At 39.0% G+C, this 19,949-nt stretch overlaps 1 protein-coding gene across 4 annotated transcripts in view; it reads right to left on the bottom strand.

Annotated features, from left to right (window-relative positions):
• Positions 1 to 6,879: 6,879 nt before the first annotated feature.
• FAM214A (family with sequence similarity 214 member A) overlaps positions 6,880 to 19,949 on the bottom strand; it is a 56,228-nt gene continuing 43,158 nt past the window's right edge. For 3 of the 4 annotated variants that reach the window (XM_043494410.1, XM_043494411.1, XM_038418799.2), the window contains exons 9-12: positions 19,602 to 19,760; positions 16,881 to 16,949; positions 14,993 to 15,192; positions 6,880 to 7,480 (exon numbers count right to left, since the gene is read on the bottom strand). In XM_043494410.1, the coding sequence (XP_043350345.1) occupies positions 7,327 to 7,480; positions 14,993 to 15,192; positions 16,881 to 16,949; positions 19,602 to 19,760 (582 nt within the window). In that variant the 3' untranslated portion in view covers positions 6,880 to 7,326. Of the gene's footprint in view, positions 7,481 to 14,992; positions 15,193 to 16,880; positions 16,950 to 19,601; positions 19,761 to 19,949 lie in introns of those variants that run through there. The other variant, XR_006274906.1, reaches the window with a different exon arrangement.

Here is a 19,949-nt window from a genome sequence, read left to right as displayed (position 1 = left end):
CTGGTGAGTATTTGCTTCAGGTTGGGGGGCTGTCTGTAAGCAAGGACTGGTCTGTCTCCCAAGATCTGTGAGAGTGATGGGTCGTCCTTCAGGATAGGTTGTAGATCCTTGATGATGCGTTGGAGAGGTTTTAGTTGGGGGCTGAAGGTGATGGCTAGTGGCGTTCTGTTATTTTCTTTGTTGGGCCTGTCCTGTAGTAGGTGATTTCTAGGTACTCTTCTGGCTCTGTCAATCTGTTTTTTCACTTCAGCAGGTGGTACTGTAGTTTTAAGAATGCTTGATAGAGCTCTTGTAGGTCTGTCTCTGTCTGAAGGATTGGAGCAAATGCAGTTGTATCTGAGAGCTTGGCTGTAGACAATGCATCATGTGGTGTGTCCTGGATGGAAGCTGGAGGCACCTAGGTAAGTATAGCGGTCCGTAGGTTTCCGGTATAGGGTAGGTGACCATCGCTTATTAGCACAGTAGTGTCCAGGAAATGGTCCGCTTGTGTGGATTGGTCTAGGCTGAGGTTGATGGTGGGATGGAAATTGTTGAAATCATAGTGGAATTCCTCAAGGGCTTCTTTTCCATGGGTCCAGATGATGAAGATGTCATCAATGTAGCACAAGTAGAGTAGAGGTGTTAGGGGACGAGAGCTTTAGGAAGCGTTGTTCCAAGTCGGCCATAAAAACTTTAGTATGCTGTGGGGCCAAGAAGGTACCCATAGCAGTGCTGCTAACTTGAAGGTATATATTGTCCCCAAATGTGAAATAGTTGTGGGTGAGGACAAAGTCACAAAGTTCAGCCACCAGGTTAGCCGTGACATTATCGGGGATACTGTTCCTGACGGCTTGTAGTCCATCTTTGTGTGGAATGTTGGTGTAGAGGGCTTCTACATCCATAGCGGCTAGGATGGTGTTTTTAGGAAGATCACCAATGGACTGTAGTTTCCTCAGGAAGTCAGTGGTGTCTCGAAGATAGCTGGGATTGCTGGTAGCGTAGGGCCTGAGGAGAGAGTCCACATAGCCAGACAATCCTGCTGTCAGGGTGCCAATGCCTGAGATGATGGGGCATCCAGGATTCCCAGATTTATGGATCTTGGGACGCAGATAGAATACCACTGGTCGGGGTTCTAGGCATGTGTCTGCACAGATCTGTTCCTGTGCTTTTTCAGGGAGTTTCTTGAGCAAATGGTGTAGTTTCTTTTGGTACTCCTCAGTGGGATCAGAGGATAATGGCCTGTAGAATGTGGCGTTAGAGAGCTGCCTAGCAGCCTCTTGTTCATATTCCAACTTATTCATGAGGACGAGAGCACCTCCCTTGCCAGCCTTTTTGATTATGATGTCAGAGTTGTTTCTGAGGCTGTTGATAGCGTTGTGTTAAGCACGGCTGAGGTTAGGGGGCAAGTGATGCTGCCTTTCCACAATTTCAGCCCGTGCACGTCGACGGAAGCACTCTATGTAGAAGTCCAGTCTGTTGTTTCAACCTTCAGTTGGAGGTCCACACAGAATCCATCTTTTTGTAGTGTTGGTAGGAAGGATTCTATGGGTTAGTGTGTTGTTCAGAGGTGTGTTGGAAATATTCTGAGTCAGAGACATTGAAAGTAGGATTCTAGGTCACCACAGAACTGTATCATGTTTGTGAGCCTGGAGGGACAAAAGGAGAGGCCCCGATATAGGACAGACTCTTCTGCTGGGCTAATCCTAGCAGTATGCCTGCAGTGACAACAGGTCTCACCAAGAGACGAGGCCTCTGGTCAGGTTAATTGGTATGGTTCAATTTCTATAGGTCACACCCTTGTTCTAAAAATCAGGATGGACTACCAGAGAGAGACCACCACAGTAAATGCTGCTGTAACACTGATTATATTGTAAACACATATACTTTCCATGGACCATGACTGATTATTGTGTATTTGTATTTTTGCTAACAGATGTGCTAGTTATTAGGATAGAGCACTTGGAGTGAGCTAAGATATTTGTGTATTGTGGCACAGAAAGCATTGCATACATCTTGAGAGTAGCGGAAAACTGAGGCTGAAAGAATCACGTATTAAAATAGTGAGCTTTTTTTTTAAAAAAGATTCAATCATCTCTTTGGTGTTTTCCCCCAGCTTCCCTTGACAAATTTATAGTGAGCATGGCTATTGTGGCTGCTAGGATAAGAGGTCTTGCTGAAGGACCCAACTAAGATCAGAGCTATATTCTGCTGGGCACTGTGCAACTAAAGTAAGAGCAAGAACAGTCCCACAGTGCAGTGATGAGTTTGTGATGTGGGAGCTGGAACTGAGACTAACCAAACTCGTCATCTCATAAAGGAGGTATCAAATGTTATTAGATAGGGGGATCAGTTTTTAATCCCTGCTGAGCTGGGTAGGATTCAAACTGGAAACTTACAAGTGAAAGGCTCTATAACTCATTAGCAACAGCCAGAGCTAGCTAGACCTGTAAGCATTAACATAATACTTTTGAGAGTGAATCTGCTTTCTGGAAAACTAATTTATATTTCCAGAAATAAAAGCAAGTTCTGACCTTTTTGGAGCTTATATGGTACGAGTCTTCCACCCTCTAGCCACACAGGCTTGATGAGAGAATGGACATGCCCTCTACAGTGTTTCCAGCTCTGTTGGGATTATCATCAATCTGCTAGGTATGGCATTTTAAAGAAGGCCTGGAAGGTTTATGATGTTTGGTTGTTAATTGTTGTTCTGCTTGTTTTTTACCTTCAAAAAACCAGGAATCTCAGATTTGGTCATTCCTGTTTTTGTGGGGAAGCCTCTGGATGTGTCTGACACTTCAGCTGACTGGGCACACTTAAAGTCTTTCTTTCTCTAGAACATTGTAACAAATCTGACTAAAATGTCTGTTCCGACTCTACTTTCATTGTCTTCGTTCTTGAAGTAATAATTTCATAGTTCTGTCAATCATCAGAATTTTTCAAGCTAGACAGTATCAGAATTTCTGATGTAAAAAAAATATAAAAAGATACCCAAGCCTTCATCCTAAGAGCATAAGCCCAATTTGTTTCCCTTTGCAGTTCACCTTTAAAATCCTTTTGCAGTTTCAACCACAGAAACACTAACCCAGGAACCAATCCCTGTAACAAACCCCGTTGCCTTCTCTGTCTCCATATCTACTCTAGTGACACCATCACAAGACCCAGTCACACCATCAAAGGCTCATTCACCTGCGCATCTACCAATGTGATATATGCCATCATATGCCAGCAATGCCCCTCTGCCATGTACATTGGCCAAACCAGACAGCCTCTACGTAAAAGGATAAATGGAAACAAATCAGACATCAGGAATGGTAACATATAAAAGCCAGTAAGAGAACACTTCAATCTCCCTGGGCACTCAGTAACAGATTTTAAAGTAGCCATTCTTCAACAAAAAAACTTCAAAAGAAACTGCAGACTTCAAAGAGAAACTGCAGAACTATGATTCATTTGCAAATTTAACACCCTCAATTTGGGCTTGAATAGGCACTGGGAGCGGTTGGCTCACTACAAAAGCAATTTTCCCTCTCTTGGTATTGACATCTCCTCATCAATTATTGGGAGTGGACCACATCCACCTTGACTAAATTGGCCTTCAACATTGGTTCTCCACTTGTAAGGTAACTCCCTTCTCTTCATGTGCCAATATATTTTTATTCCTGTATCTGTAATTTTCACCCCATGCATTTGAAGAAGTGAGTTTTTTACCCATGAAAGCTTATGCCCAAATAAATCTGTTAGTCTTTTAGGTGCCACCGGACTCCTCAAACAGAAAGGGTCTCTCTCTGACAGCCCCCACCTGCCCTCACTTATTGTTCTAAACTTTACTATAGTAGATATGTAAAGCGCTATTGTGTTTTTACCAAATAATAGCATTCATATGCTGAGTAAAATGATTCCTTTTTACAGAGCATTGGAGTACCCTCAGGCTGAAAGATGCTATATAAGCATGCAGTGTTTATTTTAAATTATGCAAAAGAGCTTGAAGCAGCAGACAGTTCTCCATTTTTGAAAAAGCCCCTATTACCTGTGATCTTTTACTTCCAGAGGGTGACAATGGGAAAAGACATTTAATGACATGCTTTGATTACGTTAGCAACTTTAAGAGCTATAATTCACCATTTCTGAAAATGCAACAATGGAAGCTAATGTGAGTTGGACTCTGGCATTTTTACTATGCTACTACTACATGTAGTGAAGCAAGCATAGTTGGTGAATTTCAGTTCTACACTTTACAGCATAAACAAAAAGTTACACAAGTATAAAAAGAATAAAATATTGTATGCACAAGCAGAATTGTTGGACTCAACTCTTCAGGGTAATGGCCATCTTCCTCTGTACATTTCCCAGCATGCTAGAGCAGAGGTGGTCAAACAATGGCCCGTGAGCCACATCCAGCCCGCGGGACCCTCCTGCCCGGCCCCTGAGCTCCTGGATCAGCAGGCTAGCCCCCAGCCCCTCCCCTGCTGTTCCCCCTCCCCCACAGCCTCAGCGCGCCGCACCATGCTCTGGGCAGCCAGGCAGCGCAGTTGCAGAGCCGCAGCCTAACCCGGTGCTTTGGGTGGCATGACTGTAGTGCCGCCAGCCACCGGTGCTCCAGGCAGCGCGGGCAGGGGAGTTCAGGGATGTGGATAGGTGTCGGGGGGGGGGGGGGTCAGAGGGCAGGGAACAGTCAGGTTGGGGGTCTGGGGATGGGGCAGGAATGGATGGGGCAGGAGTCCCAGGGAGGCTGTCAGGGGGCGAGAAGCAGAGGGGTCGGATAGCAGGAAGGGTTGGGCCACACCTGGCTGTTTGGGGAGACACAGCCTCCCCTAACCGGCCCTCTATACAATTTTGAAAACCCAACGTAGCTCTCAGGCAAAAAAGTTCACCCGCCCCTGCACTAGAGCCTGGATCTAATTAGGTCCTGTTTGCACAACTGTAATACAAATAAATAGTAGTAAACAAGCATGCCAATCATTTCAATATTAAATGGATAAGGTAATGATTTCAGTATTAAATGAAAAATTGCTCTCTTTACATTTAGAATTGTGTGTGAAATTTAGGTCAATTTAAAGCCTACTCTACAAGACTAACTTCACAATTTAACCAGCATGGAACAAAGATCCACATCTCTCTGTTCATCTCAAATAATTAGGTCTGTTATTTTGAAAAAGAAAAAACAAAATTTCTCAGGAAAATGTAAAAGAAAGACAAAATGAAGTCATTTAAACTACTGTAGCATACCAACATTGAGGTGCAAATAATGTGTGAAAATTGCGAATGGACAACTAAAGATCAATCGACCACAACTAGATTCTTTGGCCTTTTTTCATTAAAAAGAGTCCATCTACTGTGTTCCTTGTTTCAATGCGGAAATTAGATGAGAGTTTTTCCATCATCTCATTAGGTATGCACAGAATTATTGTGGTGGAATTTATGCTTCATGACATGTCGTACACTAACTCCGCTGAAACATACTCTATACCTGATTAGCAGATGCAGAGAAAATAGGACACATTCTCATTGCTATTCCAGAAAGTAGTTATGTACACAGTACAGCTCCAGCACCTGAAGTTTTTGCTACTAACAAGGAACTTTTCCACAAGTTCCTTTATAAGATTTGCACGTGACTGGAAGCTGTAGCTAGAATGTGATTTTGTACAGCTTTTCTCACATCTCTAGAAAGAAGTTTAGTTTTGATCTTCAAGACACTAATATAACAGAAAAAAAAATCCTGCCAAGGTTATAAACTGGATTCTGCAAGCTATGCAACTACAGTAGTTCTAAGACAGCTGAAAATGTGTGAAATATCAGGAAAGTATAGTCTTGCTTGGTTTTACTGGAGGGCTTCTACAGGGTCTCAGGCAAGGTTATTGAGTTCTTATCCTAATTGAAGGGGCTGGAAATTTAATAAATACTTCCTTTCTCCCAAGTGTTTATTGTGCATTGGAACTATACTCCTAACAAACACTAAAATGTCCTTTTTATACCAGTAAGAGATACACTGATGTCAAAGAAGCTGTGTGGTACAGTGGTGACAAGATTCATTGAGAAATGAACATCTAAAAGCTTTTGCCAAATACTGGAAGGATTAGTATACAACATTAATAAAAACTAGAACATTTAGTTATACAACTTCAAGGTCAAGGCAAGCAAGGTCAAGGCAAGCTTCTCACTAGCTCAGCTACACATCAGTTTAACTAACACTTAGTATACTTCTGTTAGGTAAATATTATTTTGAGACAGTTTTCATGAAAATAAGCTTTCAAATAAAATTACTATTGTAATCTGGGAAAGTATTTTGTTTCAGGAATATACATGTACTGTATTTCATGTAATTGGTTGACAGTTTACCAGTATTTGCTAATGCAGTACAATATACAACTTTATGTAGCCACCTAGTGGCCTAAATGGAAAAATCTATCAAATATACTTTTAAACGTACATGAAAATCCTCATCTAAAAGTAACACCAAACTACAAGTTTAATAGTTTTTGCATATATTTAAGGTATAAGTACTAATTTGTTTTCACAGTACATTTTTAAACAATTGAGCAAATCAGGTATAGGATAAAAATTGTGTGACATTTTTATACTAATAACTAGAACAGAACCAGAAATGTTCTTAGTAGAGCATCCACTTGGGGGAAAAAAAAGGAAATTAAAGGTGCAAAATATGAATTGGGTCAATGATTTGAACTAGCGAGTAGCTAAAGAAACACATTCTGCATTATGGCTGCATGTGCTGTAATAGGACTTGTGTGTGGGAAGCAATGTGAATGGGGTGTCACCAAAATTAGAGAGAGAAAACAGGAAAACCATATGCTTGCATAGTATGATAATGTTATGGAAGTTCAAAATTTCATCCTAATTTTCAATAACTTAAATGAATATCACTTAAAAACACATCACACAGAATTAAAGACTTCTGTATATATTTCAGATTTCAATATTATTAATGCCAAAAATACATAATATGATTTTACATAGGATTTGTGCTACATTAGAACACTAAAGACAAACATCACTTGAGTATTAAATGAAACATTAAATATTAAATAACTGAAAAATAAAATAAAAGGTGTAAACACTAAACTAACTTAGGAATTTGCTATTGCAACACGTCCAATGAAGTGGTTTTAAATAGTACAAAAAGATTAGATTTAAGTACTTGTTTCCAGTCTACTTGGAATACACGAAGCTCATTCCAGATACCTTTTACAAAAACTGGTCCAGGATCACAGAAGAGTATTGACTCTCACTTGAGCAATATTTTCATTTAATTTTACACTGTATTCCATGCCAAAGATTTGCTTGTAAACAGTAATCTGGTAATTCAGTTAATACTCTGATTTTCACTGCTTGCTAACATCTTGGTGAAAACTGAGGGTTTGTTGGAGATTCAGTGTAAGATTTGAGTTCATACGCAGCACCACTATCAACTTCCATTGATTTCCGAGAGAACAGGAGCCTTACATCTCTGTGGAGGTAGATCTTTCCAGATTTGGAACTCTGGAACCTAAGAAGACAAAATATATATATATATATATATATATATATATATATATATATATATATATATATAGTAAATAGTAAATTTAGAAATTTAAAAACTATCTGTAACTTCTAAACATCAAAACAGATACACCTTTACATGATAACTATACACACTTTTTAGAAGTAATTAATCAGGGCCATAGTGTTTGAACACATAAAAGTATGCATTAGCTGAGTAATGCGGCAAAATGAAACAGTGCAGGAAATGAAAGTTTCCAGGCCCCACTCTGCTACATACAGGAAATGCAATGTGCAATGCGAATTACAATTCTTACAGCAGCTGAATGTAATGCTATTGCCCATACCATATAAACAAAAAAGGTATTACCCAACACACAATTGCAGCTACTGTGGGAGCAATAACTGAACTTCTTGCTGCTTGTGCATGTAAAACCCTTAACTATGTGACCACAATGAAATAGAAGTACTGTGCCCATTTAAATGAGGAATAAAAGACAAAACATATAGACATGCCTTAACCAAGAAAGTGAAATCCTAGAGGTATCAAAAAAGCTGAAGGCTCTTATTGTAGCAGAACCATCAGCGTAACTGCATGGGGGCAGTCAGGATGTAGAAACAGACTCTATCCAATATTTGCATGAGGGGTAGTAGGCATAATATCATTCATCCACACAATTGTATTTAAGAGAATAAATCTGCTCCCCCATCTGAGGCTGCAGAGGGCCTTAACCACAGTGGAGCTGCAGGACATGGCTCTTGGCTTCTGTGATGTTATGATCCATTATTATCAATGTTTATTTGAACATACAAACATATTGCCATAAGTACACATGACCCTTTCCATAGTGGGTAAAGAATAAGGTAATGAGATTGTCTCAGTAGTTCACTGTGCAGTGCAGTATGTTAGTGCCTAATTTGAATTAGGATTTACATTAAAACAGGCAATTGAAGGATCTTCGCTTGAGATATTGTGGCAATGGTGGGTTGACTACATAGATGCATCAGCTGCAAATTATTTATGTCTTGAAGTGTCCCTATGAAATATTATCCCTGTTTTACAGATGGGGAAATGGAAGTACTTTTTCACTCCTCAAGCTTCTTACTCTCCATTAGTGAGACTCTTATTTCTGCTTTTTCTTTGGGGAACATCTATCAAAGAATAATTTTGAATAGCCTTATCATGTGAACTTTGCTTCCCAAATAAGCAAAGAAGCTGACTGAAACATTTGGAAGGCAGCATTTATACCCCATGCAGGGATAGAGTGTAACTTCCAGGATGGGGCCTAGCTCACACCATGTGCTTAGGTAAAATTCTTGAAGAGCTGTGGAAGTTACAGTATAAAGGAATGTGTCATGATTAGTAACCAAGTTAAAGCCAGCAGAAATTCTGGCAAATGGTATCTTTGCAGAGATATCAATATACAGGAAGCTTAACAGTAAAACAGGTGAACTAGAATGTCTGGCAGCAAAAGAGGACCTTAAATGAAAATCATTACTGGACCACAGAGGAATGATACATAGAGGACACTGTTTACTTGCAAAACTCAAAATACAGAAAGATTAGGTTGCAGAAGGGGGAATATAGTGCTGTATCTGTAAGATTATAAAAAAATCTAGTGTGTTCAAATTTCTAAGGATTTTACAGTAAAATATAAACACAAATCCCATATCAGAGAAATGCAAATATCCTAGTAGGACTGTACTATTAGCCTCCAGATCTGGGAAAATCCTGAGAGTGCAATGCTGAAGAAGATCAACAAACAACTAAGTGTAATAAAGCAGTAATAATTTGTGACTTCAGCTCCCCACCTATAAACATGTCATATGTCAGGACAATATTTAGAGAAGAAATTTCTCAACACCTTGAACAATTACTTCTTTGAGCAACTAGTTCTTGGGCACACAAGATGAGAGGCTATTCAACTTAGTTTTAATTAACATACAGTTCCAAGAAATAACTACAGCTTAGCCACTAAGTAATATAGTACTCATAACCTAAATTAAGTTCCATTTGCAAAAGGGGAGGGGTGTTCCAATATACAGGTGAGTCGCATAATACGCACATTTAACTTATGCAAATTCAACTATACGCGCTCGGCAAAAAAAAAGAAAAACAACAAGATACTTGTAAATAGTGCGGGCGATTCCGCCCACCATTCCATTCAATGAGCGTATGCCCTGAGTGAGCGTGAGATGGGAGATGTGAATCTGCTGTTCCCTCAGTCGGTCTCAATTCCCATGTGCCTCTCATAGTCTGAGCATCTCACCATGCTGAGTGTGATTCTAGTGTTTAAAGATATGTATTTTTCATACAACATGGCCCCTAAACACAAGCCAACTACTTCATCTGGTGCTCAATCTAAAAAACAGCGATCTGTTCCAACGCTGGAGGAAAAACTAGCTGTGTTGGGCTGATTGAGAGACAGTATGTTGGTCTCCAACATAAATATGGCCACAATGAATCTAGCATCCCTGCCATCAAGATTCGAGAGAGAGAAATTCGTCAAGCCGGGGCATCAAGTATTCCAATAACTGCTATGGTGATGAGCCAGGTGCGTGATAAGACTTTAGTGAAGACTGAAAAGGCATTAAACTTATGGCTGGCAGACATGAACTGTAAACATATGCCTATCAATGACAACACGTTGTGAGAAAAGGCTCTTAGCATCTACACGCTGTTCAAACCTCCCACCGAAGAGGGACAGCCTTCTGATGAGAAGGAATTCAAAGCCAGCCAAGGTTGACTTAACAGTTTTAGGAACTGCTTCAACCTCAAAAACGTGCAGGATACTGGTGAAGCTGCATCTGCCAATGAAGAGGCAGCAAAAGCCTACCCCAAACAATTAAAGAAAATCATAGAAGAAAAGGACTATCTTCTGGAACAAGTTTTAAATGCTGACAAGACTGGGCTCTTCCGGAAAAAAATGTCCAACCGCATTTACATTTCAAAATCAGAAAGACAAGCTCCTGGCCTCAAAGCAGCTAAAGACCATGTGACTGTGTTGTTTTGTGGCAATGCGGCTGGGCATTTAATAAAGACAGGCTTGCTCTACAGGGCTGAAAATCCCCGTGCCCTAAAAGGCAAGAACAAAAATCTTCTGCCTGTGTTCTGGCAATCAAATAAAAAGGCTTGGGAGATGACAGCATTATTTTTGGATTGGTTCCACAAGTGTTTCATTCCGGAGGTCAAGCAGTACCTCGAAGAGAAAGGACTTGACTTTAAAGTGTTGCTAATCATAGACAACGCTCCTGGCCACCCTGCAGCACTCTGGTTTGCGCATAACAACGCTGAAGTCGTCTTTCTCCCCCCCCAATACCACCTCCATCTTCTCAACCAAGGTGTGATTCGTTGTTTCAAGGCCATGTACACGAGGCTTACGTTCTCACAGATATGTAGCACTATGGATGCTGATCCCAATCTTAAATATGATGAAGTGTTGGAAGTCCTTCAACATTGCCGATTGCATCACTTATATTAAACCGGCAATATATGCAATCAAGCCTGAAACAGTCAATGCATGTTGGCGAAACTTATAGAAAGAATGTGTGAATGATTTTAAGGGTTTCCCGACCATTGACAAAGAAGTGAAACACATTGTTCAGGTGGCCAGGGAAGTGGTGGTGACAGTTTCGTCGATATCCTTGACGAAGAAATTGAAGAATTAATTGAGAGCCATAGAGAAACATTGACTAACGAAGAGTTAGAGGAACTGATAAAATCGTCTACAGAAGACGAAGATGACGATGACGAACAGGAAGAGCCTGCAAGTTGGAATCTTCATAAATTTGCTGAAGTGTTCCAAGCAGCGAAATATTTGAATGATTTAATTTCTGAATACTATCCTTCTATGGAACGAAGCCTCAAAATCACACGTAGTATTACGGACAATTTGAGACCATATCAAGAAATGTTTGAGCAGCTCAAGAGACAACAGTGACAGTTGCCAATCACCATGTTTTTCAAGGAAAAACAACCAGCAGCAGATCAGCCTACGCAAATCAACTTCTTGAGCTGAACCAGAGCCAAACGCTTTGCCTGTGACTCACTCTCCATCACCCAAGCTCTCCGTCACCTCCATCTCCTAGATTGACATCAAGCCCTAATGAACCCCTGTAATCACCCACCTGTAATTACACCCATAATTAAAAATACAGTACTGTAAAATGATATTTTGCATATGTACTCTATTATATATTGTACATTACTGTATACATTATACATTTATACATATTACTGTACAGGTTGTATACACAAAACCATGTACAGTATACTGAACTTTGTGGGCAATTTAAGGGATTTTAAAGGGTAATTTTGACTATAGGCGTTTTTCACGTTACGAGCTGACTTTAGAACCTAGCCCCCGCGTACGATGCGACTCCACTGTACAGCACTGTGGCACCCTGTAGAAAGGATAGATTAAAAATAGTAAATTAAAAAATGAATCAATAAAAGATATGCTGTGGATAGGTTACTCTTTAATTGACTATTATAGAAGCCTCTGAAGCTTCTGGTACTGGTCATGGTCAAAGACAGGATACTGGATTAGATGGACCCTAGGTCTGATCTGGACTCGCAATTCTTACATCCCTGTAAGTCTGAATATAATACAAAATTCTTTCTGGCTTGAGACTTGGCAGGCAAATATTTTCAAAGGCTTCTAAAAGTGCATGTAAAACTAAGATTTTGCATAGGAAAGCAGCTTTACTTTTCTCTTCAAACTGCATTTTGGGCCTTCATAGATACTGTATCTTCTAGTACAAATATACTCCGTAAGCGTACCCAAGAGTTTCTGAACACACAAAAACATGGGTGTGAAAAACTGCACAAGCAAAACTAAACATAAAGTTTTAAAGGATGCTTTTAAAAATTTGACTGTGTGTCAAGTTTCAGCCTTGGGCAAATGTTTTTGCTGAATTACAATCACTTTAAAAGAACCTATTATAATAGAAGTGCTGACATAACCTTAATTAGTGCCTCACAAACAGATGCTGCCACAATGCAGTTTACAGTTCTGTGACTTCATTTGTTTTTGAGCAAAACATATATATAGTTTCAGCAAGTAAAATTAAGTTACTTGTTTTCAACCTACTATTACTATAAAGAAGCCAAACATTTCCAGGCCAAGTTCAACTATGAAAACAAAATTAATGTGCTCTCTTTTTTTTATATAGATGTTTTTGGTAGAACCAGTTTAAAGGGAGGCACATTGTTTTAAACAAATGCTTTAAAATAATTTATCTATTTTTATATAAATGATACATTGGTAAAAATGCTTATTCTTGCATCTCTAACAAATCTTTACATATCAGTCAGCATGAAACATGATCTACTGTAAAATTTAGAGTATCCTGTTTTATACCTTCTAATAGTTCAGCACTGTTGGAAATTAAAGTTAATATTTTGAGAAACTCCATATATTTCTCTTATTAGAATTGCTTATTGCTTGCTCTGAATCTCAAGCAGAAAAGACTGGTGATATAGCCACCAGATGGTCACCAGCAAGGTGAACATCTAATCATTACAGATGAGATCATACAGCCAACTGATTACTCATTTTAGTGGGTTTTTTTTGCAGAACACCAATTGCAAATCCATAACTTCTTTCCTACCATAGATCTAAATGCTGAGCCCGATTACATGCATATTCTAGGGCCACATGAAGTAGAAATGCTGCCCTTCTGATAGGCTAAGTAGTGGGGAAGACTATGAAGGAAGACTGTATATCTTCATGTATGACACGGGCATAATCTACACAGCAACTACCTGGACAAGACCATGGAGAAGGAAAAAAAGGGCATTTTACTTACTGAACTAGCAAAGCACAAATCTATGAATTAAATTGGAAGAGGAACCAAGAAGTGCCCCGTACCTGCTATTCCTCTACATCCACACCCCAAAAATCATTCGGCAACCATCAATTATGGTACACCTTAGAATTTTATGCCCCAGTTCCTTTGCATCAATTCAGCAATTAGTGTAAGCAGAGCCCTTTTACCTGGGCTCAGCTCAGTTTTTCAGGACTGGTTCCACAGGGAAGTTTATTTTTGGAGAAAGGCTAAGTAATGTGCTGTGAGTTAGTGAGCTCTGGTGGACTGAATGCCAATCCAGACTACAATTCAAAATTTGGTGATCTCATTATGATCTGTATTTGTCCACTTCAGGAAACCAATATACAATTTATCAAGTATTTGTCAACTTCTGCTTATGGGAATCCCAGGGCTAGACTTAAGAAAACTGGCTTGGGAAAAGCTGGTGCTACTAAGCAGGGGCATTCATGAGCATTATGTTAATTAATTACAAAATAATGGGAGGATAGCTAAAATAAAAGTTTGTGATATGAGTAAGGGTAACCTTTGTTAAAGATGTAAAGCAATGAAAAAATATTTCTTAATTAGGCCCTAACATTCCTTATTTTTAACTCCTTTGGTGCTTAAACCTGAAATTATAATGGACACTATACCTCCTTTTGACAGTCTTAATTTTGTTATACTAATTAATCTTAAAGAGTCAACTATTATCAAGTTTGAAAAGCTGCAATCAGATCGTCATCTTTGCATTTCTAGGTGGTCTTTTTTGCCACAGTGCTGTAGGTACAAGACTGCAAATAGCATAAGGATAAGGTGCATCAGATCTGGCATCCGTCTCATTGACAGGATAGACAAATATTCCTCCCTTTGGCTTTATATAGCAGCCTTCATTACAACCAGAGTAACAAGAAGATAGTGTTTGGTTTCAAGCAGCCTTTAAGTATTCACATAATCATCCCAAAGTTCTTCATAAAGTTAAGAATGTATAAATCATAGTGCAGTAAGTGTGTAAACAAATGAAACAGTTATTTTGTTTTTGTCAATAGGTTAGAGAGTGCCTTTCATGTAAGAACCCATTTTACTGAGCAGGAAGCATGGGTCAGGATATTGGGGTTTTATCCCATACTCTATTAAAAAGAGCCACATAGGATTCTTAGCTTCTACTTGGACAACCACCACAGATAGGATTCTACTGTTAGATACCTTAGAAATAGATACATTTATCCAGTGAAGACGGTGTCTGGATCAGTATGTAGAGGAATTAGTAATATGCAAGACTGCACCAATGGCTGGAATGCCAAGAAACAGTCTTAAATTTAACCAAGTTTCTCCTCAAAGTCCCAATTATCTACTATCATTTTTCCTCACAGTCTCTACTGTTAACTAAAAAGAAAAGGAGTACTTGTGGCATGTTATAGACTAACAAATTTATTTGAGCACAAGCTTTCGTGAGCTACAGCTCACTTCATCGGATAAAGCTTATGCTCAAATAAATTTGTTAGTCTCTAAGGTGCCACAAGTACTCCTTTTCTTTTTGCGAATACAGACTAACACGGCTGCTATTCTGAATACTGTTAACTACAAATTCTCACTGAAGACAAAGTTAAAAGCATTCTATTTTTAATAAGGCTCTACTGTTTGCATGGCAGTTATGAGTTCAGGATTGAAGTAAGTGAATTATTATGTTTTACTCTGAGGATCTTACCTCAGATGTACGAGGTAGCGTAGTAGTCTTTCTTCAGTCTGCCGAATGTTTTCTTTATTGATGCTTCTCTTTACTTCTCGTCTCACAGGAACAGAAAAAGTCCTTTGCCGCAGGAATGTTTGATGATTGGCTGGCATCTCTCGTAAGTCATAGATCACCACAAACATTTTCACCACAGTCTTATTAGGGTTAAATAAGGTCTGAAAAAGAAAAACAGTTATTTTAGAAAATAAAGCTGAGTCATAGAGTCACTGAATAATAAAGAGTGACAAGATATGAGAATTCAGTGTGCCAATGAATAATCATGGTTCAGATTCACTGGATGGCTTCTATGTGCTCTGTTCCCTTGTTTTATATAGGAAGTTAATTTAAAGATTACTGTTTAGCCTGTATTTCTACACTTCAGCTACTGGCAACTGAACTATCCATTTTCCCCCCTCACATTAACGTAATTAAAGGAGGTCATAAGCACAAACTAGTTCTTCATATGAGAGACAGACTCTTACTACGTTGGTAATCAACACAAACTTCTGTTTGCTCCTTGTGTCAACTTTCTGACCTTAATGCTGTGTTTCCAGTAATTACAATGGTCTGCTACAGATTTACAGAATCCTGAATTCATATGTTGTGATCCTGCACTGGACTCATCCAGGAGATGTACAGTGTTGGTTTTAGATTATGCTGTTTGGTTTGCTTACCAATTTCTGGAGTATAGTTCTAATAATTTTCAATTTTTAACATTTATAGAAAACTAGGGCTTGTTGAAATATTGAGATGTGATATTATGCTTAGGCACAAAAATGGATTTGATACAAATAATGAAAATCAGAAGTAATTAGAAATATGTTAAAATTCAGATAATGGATAGATTTTTTGTGCTTTTTTTTTTTTTTTTTTTTTTTATTAAAGACCACAAAGAAAGCTGTTACAAATTAGGGGCCTGAATCTTGGATAACTTACCTCAGACTCTCTCATGGGGTACATTTAAAATTTATGGTGAATTTGCTATGAGTTACTAGCATGCACACACACTTATGCATTGAAAAAAATCACAATATGATGGTACCAACACAGCTTCATATTCAGCAACTCAAGTCCCAATCTGGTGGACATCTCTTTAACCAAATAACCTATTTTTTTTTTCCCACCAGGGAGCTCCTTGATGCCAGTGGTTTTGGTGTGTCCACAGGTGGCATTTGATATTGCTCCAGGAAAATTTAAGTCACAGTGAGAAATGATTAAAATATATAAAGATTAATCCCACCATCCAAGGCCCTCCATCCCACTAAAAAAACTAAACAAACCCCATAGCAAAAATCCACTGATCTCTCGAGATCCTCTTAACAGACCTAAGAGATGTAAAAGCACCAGGTTTTAGCCACATGATTATATACTGTAGCATCATGCACTGTGTTCTCCTTTCTTGTTTCTATATATGAGTGCATACACACAAGTATGCATCTTATTATGCTGTATGCACACTTGGCATGTATAACACACCCATACAAGTCATACATTTCACACTTGTTTAATGTAACACACATATACAAGCTCACCACCAAATGAGGTCTCCAAAAAATCTCCTTTTGTAATCTGTATTGAGTACTAAGGAAATTCAGAACTTCACAAGAAAATATAAGCATTACTGGTCAACCATGTTTATCTTTAAGTGGCATTTTTCTTGGCAGTAATTAACATATACCCACCAGTCTGATAAATTAACATTAGTGCTTTTTCTCTTTGAGAGATTAGTGTGGAAAAACAGGGAATCTTCTAGCAGAAATGCAGTCTGTTACTTACTGATGCTACAGCAGCAGCAGCAGCAAATGCTTAGTTGTGCATGTTTGGGAGAGACCTGTTATGCAATTGTATGCTATACAATACATACCACTTGTATGGTTCCTGAAGGAGGTACCCGATAACCCCTTTTACCAAGGGTTTCTAAAGTAATCACACCCTTAGGGAAAAACATAGATGACAAGTTTAGGATATAAAACACTTGTAAAATATTAGTATATGAGAATGCTTTATCCATGTAACTACAAGCATTAAATATATTTACAGTTATTTTTTAAACTGAACTAATGAGTGGAGAGGCCACTCCATCCACAAGATTCTATTACAGTCAGTACCATGGATCTTACAGCTGTAAACTGGAAGATTACAACCAGTATGACAGGCCCAAATTTTCAGTGTAGGCCAAACTCTCATTTTCCAAATCATACTCATAGACTTCAAGGCCAGAAGAGATCATGATCATCTACTCTGACCTCTTGCACATTGCAGGCCACAGAACCTCACCCACTCACTCCTGTAATAGATCCATAACCTCTGGCTGTGTTACTGAAGTCCTCAAATCTTGATTCAGAGACCTCTAGTTACATGGAATCCACCATTTACTGTAGTTCAAACCAGCAAGTGACCTGTGCTTCACACTGCAGAGGAAGGCAACCCCCTACCCCCAGGGTATCTGCCAATCCAACTTTGGGGGAAATTCCTTCCTGACCCCAAATACGGCAATCAGTAAGATCCACCAGACAGACACCTGGGAAAGAATTCCCTGTAGTTACTCAGAGCCTTCCCCATCAAGCATCCCATCTCTGGTTGTTGGAGATACTGTATTTGCTAAAAAGAGTCATGGATTGGCCATCTTCTACTAGCAAACAAAAACTATGTTTAATGGCAGTTTAAGTTATGGTAGGATACAAACTAATGACCCAAAACTTTGATAGAATGGAAATAAGTTAAGGGGAAAGAACTGTGCATTTCTTTCCAGCTTCTTATTGTCTACCACATTATCAATAACAAACTCCAACACTCCATATGACTTTCACTTCCCTCTTTAAGAGAGATCAAAAAATTCCCCAATTTCATCATAAGAACATAAGAATGGCCATACTGGGTCAGACCAAAGGTCCATCCAGCCCAGTATCCTGTCTGCCGACAGTGGCCAATGCCAGGTGCCCCAGAGGGAGTAAACCTAACAGGTAATGATCAAGTGATCTCTCTCCTGCCATCCATCTCCACCCTCTGACAAACAGAGCCTAGGGACACCATTCTTTACCCATCCTGGCTAACATCCATTAATGGACTTAACCTCCATGAATTTATCTAGTTCTCTTTTAAACCCTTTTATAGTCCTAGCCTTCACAACCTCCTCAGGCATAGAGTTCCACAGGTTGACTGTGCGCAGTGTGAAGAAGAACTTCCTTTTATTTGTTTTAAACATGCTGCCCATCAAGCTTGCATTCCAATGTAAAACCTTATCAATTATACCAACAGAACAGCACATCTGACCAGCTCTCATTCCACGCATTTGGGAAGTTGTTCTGTTGAGATCACTGTTAAGGTTTTGCATTAAAGTGCACGTTTGATAGTATGCAATGTTTTGTGTGCACAAAAGTGGGCACGCAAAATAGCAGAGCAGGGCAGAAAAACAGAAACAATCTTTTTGATAGTGAAGGTATTAGATAAATGTTGTACTAGTTCTGTGATGCGCAACCATAACATTACATGGATTTATTTACAGCATGTGGAGAAGAGTCAGAACAATGAAGTCCAGCTAATAAAAAAAGCGAGGGTGCTTTAGCCAGAATCCAGAATCCACTGCATGACCTGACAACCGCTATATGAAATAATCCTAGGGAGATGAAAGCAAAGGAAAGGTGTTTGCTTTCAGCAAGATGAGAGGATGGAAAAAAAACCAAGCAAAAAAAAATGTAACTACTCCCCCTCAAACTTAAAACAGAAAAACCAAAAGATTCCTCTCCCTCATTTTCTAAAGCCTTTTCATATTTTTCAACATCTTGTTCTTGAAAAATACATGTTATCTAAGATTTATTCTTGAAATACACATTAGCTAGGATTTAGTTTAAGAATGGGATTTCAGAAGGGCTCCTAAATTGCTAAATAATTTACATAGGCACTTAAAGATCTTATTTACCATATGCACACTAAAATCTGTAACTCAAAATTGGATCTGTTACCCACATCATTTCAACTTTTCCTACCAAGGAGCCTGTAACAAACTGAGGCAGGCTACTATATTTCTCCACAAAACATCGGCATATATTAGGCCCTTTTGCTTTTTAGCATATAGGATTTTGAAGTGTACAAAAATATTGCTGTCACAGTAGAAATGCAGGGGAGAGGCACAGTGGAACTTTGTTGTTCATATCCACTAATTAAACCACGGCTGATAAGGGTCATTTTAGTTTCCCAGCTTTGGTAGTACAGGTCAATCAACTTTTTGACTCCAAAGGGTGTACCTGCAACTGGCTAGGAGCATGAGGGCCACATGCATATATTAACACACTTGCCTAATGAAGTACACAGCTTTAATGTTTGTTTGTAGGTGCATATTTTTACTAGAGAAATAAGTTATGCAAGTTCATCAAGAACAAAAGCCTGTAGTTAATCAGCTTTGTCCTCATCCCAGAGTCATAGGAATAAAGTGGCTATAAAGTGTTATATTTGGCCCTCAAGCCAGACTTCAAGATGCTTTATACAGAACAGATTCTAAGAAAGAGCTAGTCAGATTCTCTAAAATGTGCAGACATTTCCATTAGATTTTTGCAGAAGAAAGTAGAAAAAAATCAAACACACATACCATATAGGGAGAGGGTGCATTATCATCTGAAACGCTGTAGAATGACACTTCGACTGGAAGAGTCATGTGCGTAGGGCAGAAGACTCCACTTGCTCCCACCTCAGCAGTGAAGCCATCAACAATGCCTAGAGGATCTAAACGATAGTTCAAGACAGACTCCTGAAAGACCAAAATGCACACATGCATCTGGTTAAGTATACAGCATAGAAAACAGAGCAAAAAGTTATTGCCAAACTTTTATGTAAAGTTTAATTTGTAATTAAATTATTGCCAGCTATCATACACAGCTGTCACAGTCATCTTCCTCATTCTTTTTAAAATCAGGGGTATCAAGAGTAACTTTCCCCT

Source organism: Dermochelys coriacea, chromosome 10 (genome assembly GCF_009764565.3).
Source record: "Dermochelys coriacea isolate rDerCor1 chromosome 10, rDerCor1.pri.v4, whole genome shotgun sequence".
NCBI classification, from domain to species: domain Eukaryota; kingdom Metazoa; phylum Chordata; order Testudines; family Dermochelyidae; genus Dermochelys; species Dermochelys coriacea.
Note: the sequence above shows the minus strand (reverse complement) of the source record. Positions and strands in the feature narration are given on the sequence as shown.